The sequence below is a fragment of the Clytia hemisphaerica genome, unplaced genomic scaffold, assembly GCF_902728285.1.
Source record: "Clytia hemisphaerica strain Z4C2 unplaced genomic scaffold, Clytia hemisphaerica genome assembly, whole genome shotgun sequence".
Taxonomy (NCBI): domain Eukaryota; kingdom Metazoa; phylum Cnidaria; class Hydrozoa; order Leptothecata; family Clytiidae; genus Clytia; species Clytia hemisphaerica.
In genome coordinates, this window is record NW_027104039.1 from 221,540 (window position 1) to 229,273 (window position 7,734).

The 7,734-nt window shown below is 33.1% G+C and overlaps 1 protein-coding gene across 1 annotated transcript; it reads right to left on the reverse strand.

Moving 5' to 3' along the window:
- Positions 1 to 5,143: 5,143 nt before the first annotated feature.
- On the reverse strand, positions 5,144 to 6,967 carry LOC136811754 (uncharacterized). Its single transcript, XM_067068371.1, has one exon. The coding sequence runs from the start codon at positions 6,965 to 6,967 to the stop codon at positions 5,144 to 5,146; it is 1,824 nt and encodes a 607-aa protein (XP_066924472.1).
- Between the last annotated feature and the right edge of the window lie 767 nt (positions 6,968 to 7,734).

Genomic DNA, 7,734 nt, shown 5'->3' on the forward strand with positions numbered 1-7,734 from the left:
TTCCAACCGAATCGTGAACGAATCTCCTTCATCTCTCCAGCCTCGTTCCCATAACTTTCCAATTCAAATAAATCAGTCTTTGCATCAAATTCGTCGTAAGAGTCAAAGGAACCAGCTTTAACATAAATAGTTTTGGCACGCTTCATATTTTTACTTTCCTTTCGTTTCTCAGTGGACGCCCCTTTGGGTTTATTGCACGGTTTGCAAGAGGGTTTGTGGGTTTTCCAGTGAGCCATCTGACAATCTCTACTGCAATAATATACTTGTAAACATTGCCCACATTTCTTTGTACCATGGTTCGAGCATTTCATGCATTTTTTTGGATTTTCCATTCCTCGTCTTCCTTTTATATTATGTTCTTCAATGAAAAGAAAGTATGAAAAAGTTTTGATAATTACGTAAATTCAAAGGGCGATGTTATACACCCCCTTCTCACAGACCCGGTATAGGATTTTTTTTGGACCTACCCCGGTGGGGTGAAGGTTCTATAAATTCACCTCTGTCCGTCCGTCCGTTCGTTACCAGCTTTTCATCGAGATTGAATCATAGGAATCATTTGATTTTTGGTACAAATGTGCAAAACGGCGGTGGCCAAAATGTGGACGGAGCCTGATTTTCGAATAAAAAATTTTTTGGGCAAATTTGGGCCAAAAAACGGCTAAAAAGCGGGTTTTTTGGACTTTGTGAAATATGGATTTTTTGTATGAGAGTAGGTAAAAGATGGGTCAAGCAGATTTTTGTAAGAAAACTTTTCAGCTCAAAAAACGTCTTGAATATGAAAGAATATTTCAAGAGCATGAAATTTTGGTTTCTAAACGTTTTTTTTGTAAGAAACAAACGATTAATTTTAATAAATCGTCACTATTTGTGTTCTGAATGATTGTTTAACGTTCATTCTCACGTAGATATAAATTATATATGTGTTAAATGCATAACCAGGTAGGTCCATAAAAGTATCACTTGTTTTGACTGAAACTCGCTGAGGATCGTTATTTTGATATTTTTTATGGCCTGGGATTTAAATTCCATTGTTTTCGAGTCACAAAATTCAGTGGGGATGGAACATTTAGCATAATATTTTGCGGCGAGGATTGGTTTATTTGATTATTTTCAGCGGAACAAAGATTGTAGTATAATTTTCTACTGGGGGCGATATTTTGGCCAAATATTCCAGTGAGTCGGTGAGAAGGGGGTGTTAAACGATGGCTGGAGCAGATTTTCACAGATATAATTTTCTCCTCAAAAATCGACTTCATCCATAAGAATCACTATTTATAAGCTTCGATCAATGTTCCTAACCAAATTACTCAAATTTTAGATGAGATAGATGTATGTTTTGCTCACGAAGTCTAAATATGAAAGAATACCTAAAACCAAAAGCAGACGTTACTCTTGTCAAATTTGTCGGCGAAAACAATTCGGTAAAGTATCTTTGTAAAAAAGTTATTTTCTATCCAACAACAGATTTTGAGGAAAGTATATTTTTCGCAAAGATAAAGTTCCACAAGTCAGTCTTTTGGTATTTTTAAAACGACGAAGACGTATCGTTCGAAAGATAAAACAACCTATTTTATTTAATGTTCCTGTTAAACAAAAATTCGACAAAATATTGGCCCTTAACCTTAACAGACATAATTTAGAGGCTGAAAAGCAGTGGAAATGACCAAAAGTAGATCCTGCTAGATACGGCGAATGCGAATTACAGCTGTTTTTGGACTTTAACTTTGAAGACATAATGATTCTGTGGTCTATCCAATATTTTATAAATAACCAACTGTACATTCAAATATCAAAAGACATTCTACAAATGGTAGGAAGAAATATTAACAAAATATTTAAAACAAGAAATCCAACACAAACACAACAAAACTTGAAGATGAAATGTTTTCTATTGGGTAAGTATCTCTTGGTTACAGAAGAAACGTTAAAGTATCTTTGAAACAAAAATGTTTTCACCATATTTAAAAGATTCACCCATCTGCCATGATGGCTGCTGCCCACCAGTACCTCCAAAAGATTGCATACATCTTTTATACTCTCGTTGCTGGAAAACTTTCACTGAGTTGTGAGTCTGATAAAATTCAAAACAATCATACAAGTCTTTAACAGAAATTGATTCATCGTATGAATTGCTACCCATGGGTCCACTACGAAGAATGATGACGTCACCATAGATTTTTGAAGAACAGCACCCAGATGCGAACACATTTTCATCAGAAAATCTTTTCACTCTATTTCTAGTATCATCATAATAAATGTAATAATACCATTGAAAATCAATTTCATTTGGTGAATAAAATTTATAGCGAGTCCCTGATACATCCTTCCAACCGAATCGTGAACGAATCTCCTTCATCTCTCCAGCCTCGTTCCCATAACTTTCCAATTCAAATAATTCAGTCTTTGCATCAAATTCGTCGTAAGAGTCAAAGGAACCTGCCTTAACATAAATAGTTTTGGCACGCTTCATATTTTTACTTTCCTTTCGTTTCTCAGTGGACGCCCCTTTGGGTTTATTGCACGGTTTGCAAGAGGGTTTGTGGATTTTCCAGTGAGCCATCTGACAATCTCTACTGCAATAATATACTTGTAAACATTGCCCACATTTCTTTGTACCATGGTTCGAGCATTTCATACATTTTTTTGGATTTTCCATTCCTCGTCTTCCTTTTATATTATGTTCTTCAATGAAAAGAAAGTATGAACAAGTTTTTGATAATTACGTAAATTCAAAGATCGATGTTATACACCCCCTTCTCACAGACCCGGTAGGATTTTTTCAGCCAGTGGGGGTAAAACAGACTTAAACTCGCTGAGTATCGATATTTCGATATTTTTATGGCTGGGGATTTAAATTCCATTGTTTTCGAGTCACAAAATTCAGTGGGGATGAAACATTTAGTATTATATTTTGCGGTGAGGATTTGTTTATTTAATTATTTTCAAAAATTGTAGTATAATTTTCTAATGGGGGCGATATTTTGGCCAAATTTTCAAGTGGCAAGGGTTTCAAGTGGGTCGGTGAGAAGGGGGTGTTGTTATTGTAGTGGTTTGAAAGTGAAGTCCCAAATTTTGATTGAAAAGAGCCTTCATCCACATTAAACTCGTTTTGTCTCCAACATAGGTACTTTAGGCAAAATGGGTCTAAGTAGGGGGAGTAGTAATCAAAATCAAGACCACCTATCATCAAAATTATTGAAAATTCAAGAATAATAGATAATAATGGAATACTTAACAGAATAGTCTAATGTGTACTGAGCTCACTTTCAGTATTGTTCGCCCCCAAGTGAATCAGTAGTGAGAAACTCGTCTCAGGCCAAAAAAACGAAAAGTTTATTCAGCCAGAACGGTGAAACGAGTCAGATTTCAGCCAAATCTTCGCTATTTATGTTTTGGTTTATGTTTTGGTGCAAAACTAATCAAAAGTTTCAAAATGTTTAAGTCTGCACTATTTTGTTTTGTGTGTCTAACAAATTATAAACCGTTGAAAAGATAATCCAGAGCACTATAATTGCCTATAACTTTAGAGAAAAATAAACGAAGATGAAAAATGAGAAAGCAAAAAAATATTTTTTGATAAAATTTGATTTTTGAAATCAGGAGGTTTCAAGGTCAAAAATGAAATACACGCTTTTTCTTTTATAAGAATAGCTTCTATAAGAATATCAGGGTGAGATTTCGGGTTTAAAACAATAGGCCTATTGTTTTAGAACAATAGAAAATTAAGAATAATGCTCACCCTCAACCAAAGTACACTATTCTTATAAAAAAAAAAGCGTGTAACTGGTTTCATATTTTGCTTTTTCATTTCTTACCTTCATTTTCAAAATTTTTGAGATCATTTTTTCCAGAAATTAAAGTGCTCTGGAATATCTCATTTTTAATACCATATTTAGATAAATATTCAGCACTTAAATTTGAAACGTCTCTAAAAATGATATTATCTCTTCTTTCTTGCAATAATTGTTCGCTAAAAGTGTTAAACCTATTACGTCCCAGAGCTTTGCACTTTTTGAAAAAAATAATCAAGAGTTTTGCACCGACGTCTTGTAGAGGCGCCTCAAAACCAATCTTTTTGCTTGAAAAACTTTCTGTTTTGGAGGGAATTGACTGATTGACTTTTATTTTTAGTTTTGATTAAATTTGTAAAATTTAGAATTTTTATCTTTTTTTAACACATTCCCAAAACCTTCCTTTTAAAATGAGCTTTACTTGAATTAAAAATAGTCCTCAAGTTTTTTATGACGTAACCAATTTATAAATATAATATTTTTTGTTATTCTAATTTCGACAATCAATAGATAATAGATAATCAATATACATCATTTCAATAAATAAATAAATCTTAATTTACAAACAGTAAAAAAAAGCGTATTATAAAAGGATGTAATGGATTGAAATGGAAATGTAAAGTTAATTTATAAGACAAGCTAGGTCAGGTATAGTATTAAGGCTATCAACCCTATTCATATAGGCTTTTAAGTTCAGACAGTTCAGAAAGATTTTCTTTTTCCACCCCTTAACTTTTTCCACAGTAGTTGCTCTTTTTCAATGAACTTTGGTAGGCAAGATTCTTATCATATAATAAATTATAAATAAAAAGATTAAATTTTAAGCAATTGAAAACCGAACATTAAAAAAACAATAAAATTGCTGCAATAATGAAGGTAAAATGATTGAATTGATTTAAAAATTTATAAAATACAAATTGAATGAATAATGTGGTAATATGACTAATATGTGTGATTTGATTGAATTATAATTAAATAGTTACAAAATACGAAATGAAAGAGTAATATGGTATCTGTGATATTTTTGAATTTCGAGCATTATAATTTAATGATATAAAATTTAACTTAATGGTTTATATTATTACGTATATCCTTTTCTTAAAGCCATTGACCTTTTACACAGTTATAATGTATGTTGATTCAGCAGATTGAAATAAATAGAATCTTTTGTAATGAATAAGGAAAAATGTGGAGCAAGATTTTTTTCTTCCTTTTATTTACAAATTTGAAAGGACTCTTTTATTAAAATTTTGCTGACATCAGTTTCAGACGAGTCGGGTGTATATAACACCGTATAATTCCTTTAATATTACCTTGATAATCATTTTTCTATACAAACATAGTTTTTAACATCACCAATGATGAATATTATAGTTTTTCAAGAAGACGGCAAAATAGGGTTTATTGTTTTCATTCATTCCATGATGAATTGGGTGGTAAACACGGGCCGCCCCATCTTCTTCTGTTAGAGGAACACGAAATCCTTTCTCTTTCTCATACTGCGCCTGTTCATAAGGGCGCTCATCTGTACACCACCCTGTGTCAACAGCAGTCATATAAATTCTCTCAGGTTCAAATTCTATGCCAGTTGTTCGGGTCAACATATTCAATGCAGCTTTTGCCATATTGGTGTGGACATGATGTGGCCCTTTATTGAAGCGCGAGAATTGTCCTTCCATGGCAGAAACATTGATGATAAATTTACGCTCAAAGGGGGATGCGAGTAACAATGGTTTAAGTTGGGAAATCAAAACAAAAGGTGCAACAGAATTAACAGTTAAAACTTGTAACAATTCTGAGAATGGAATATCAGTCAGTTTCAACCGCCATGAATTCATGGGTCGTAAATCCAACTGTTGTCCATCGTCACCTTTAAGACCATGAGGAAACCAGACACTATTATTGTTAACAGGGTTATGGAAAAGGTCATTACCATTAGCTTTATAAGATGATGTGGATGGCTTAGAAACAATATCGATTGTAGGAGTGTCAGAGCTTGCTTTTTGTTTCTTCAACAAAGGTTCCTCAGTTGCTGGTGAGATAGCTGCAGAATCATCATCGGAATGTTTTTTCTGGTTTGAGTTGTGTCTGCGTTTCATTGTAAAGCTATCAAATGAGTTTGTATTTGTTAAGGCTAATTGATTTTCCTGTTGTTGTAGGTCATTGAAATATTTTGATGGGCGCCAGATAGTCTGAGCAGCATTATTAATAAGGATATCAAGATGTGGTAGGTTACTTTTAGTCCATAAGATGAACTCTTGAACAGAATGCATGTTCATGAGATCTAGCTTTTTGAATTGAATCCTATCTTTCCATTCATCATAATCAGGGAGCTCTGAGTAAGTATTACGAGCACAATTTGGGAATCGTGTGGTGACAATGACATTACAGCCATCACGTAGGAGACGTAACGAAATATATAATCCAATCTTGATCCGACCACCTGTTACAATAGCATACCTTTTATGTAAAGGTGTCTTAGCTTTTAACATCTGATCATTCAAATCAAAACATGGCTTACAAAAAGTCATTTCAATATCAAAGAGACGTGTTTTACAAACATAACATTTCGTATACAGAGTTCTACTTGCATTTCCTGTTTCTTCAATCTCATCAAATGATTCCGAGGATTCTTCAGTGTCTCTTTTATTTGCTTCAGCTTGAAATTTCTTCATTCTATTGAAAATAGATCGTTTTGTTGAGCGTGAGTTGCCTGCTTTTTGGGTAGAAACACATTGGTTAGATAGTTCGTTCAATTCATTACCATGATTATTTTTTCTTTTAATCTTTCCTTTAAGTTTCCGTTTTAACAAGGGGTGCATTCTGAAAATTTTAGGCAAATCAGCTTCAATATTATATGCTGATTTTAATAGTTTTCCTGATTCAAGTAATTCTTCATTGGATAGTTCTGGACAAGCAATTATCAATTTCTGTACGATATTTTGATGTTGTCTGCAGCGACTTTCCAATTCATAAAACATAGGTTTATCTTTAACAACAACAATAAAAATTTGCTGCTTTTCATGTAACATATTAAGTTTCAAAGCAAGCCTTTGGTACGTTTCATCCACATTAAACCATCGACAATCAAGGATAATTTGATCAACATAGTCATCAAAATTGAGTGTTTTAAGTGTCTCAACACTTTCAACTCGAATAAACTCGACTCCCTGCATACTCTTCTTTTATGTTCCCAAAATTTGTGTTCTTTATTTTCTTTTCAAAATTGTATGATTGCAATCAATTTTGACCATGTTTAAGGTACTGGACATACTAGCAAGTTATCTGTGTGGGGTTTATGTCTTCATGTCAGTTTATTTTGATCTGAAAGAAAGAGTTATTTAGATTTTATATTACCTCTTTGAAAGAAAAAATACTGATCACTCCAGCAGAAATTATTTTAATGTCATACACGCTTTTTTTAATAAGAATAACTTCTATAAGAATATCAGGGTGAGATTTCAGAGTTTAACACAATAGGCCTATTGTTTAGAACAATAGAAAAATAAGAACAATGCTCACCCTCACCCAAAAGTACACTATTTTTGTTTAAAAAAGTGTGTACAATTGATTTGTCTTTTACAACACAGCTGTTACCTAGGTACAAGATCATTTATCCCATTTGTATTTTCTGGAGTAATTTCTTATTCAATAGAGCGTCCTGTTCTCATAAACGACTATTATAAGAGGAATTCAAAATTAAAACTTTTTAAGCCAATATAAGGGTCATTTCAGACTTTATAATTTTCTAAGGGGGCTTTACCCCCTAGAACCCTCACTTCTAACCTGAGATCAGATTGTGAATGTTTTCTGCACACCACGCTGAAGCTCTAAAAGGAATGTGTGAAAACATAACAATCTGACGAATATGAAATCTCGAAATCTTAAGGACCGCGTTTGTCTAAAAGGACTAAAAACAACAAATTGCGTGGTTGTGTTTATG

Coding starts and splice junctions, on each gene's coding strand:
- LOC136811754 (XM_067068371.1), bottom strand. CDS start 6,967: ATGCAGGGAGTCGAGTTTATTCGAGTTGAAAGTGTTGAGACACTTAAA.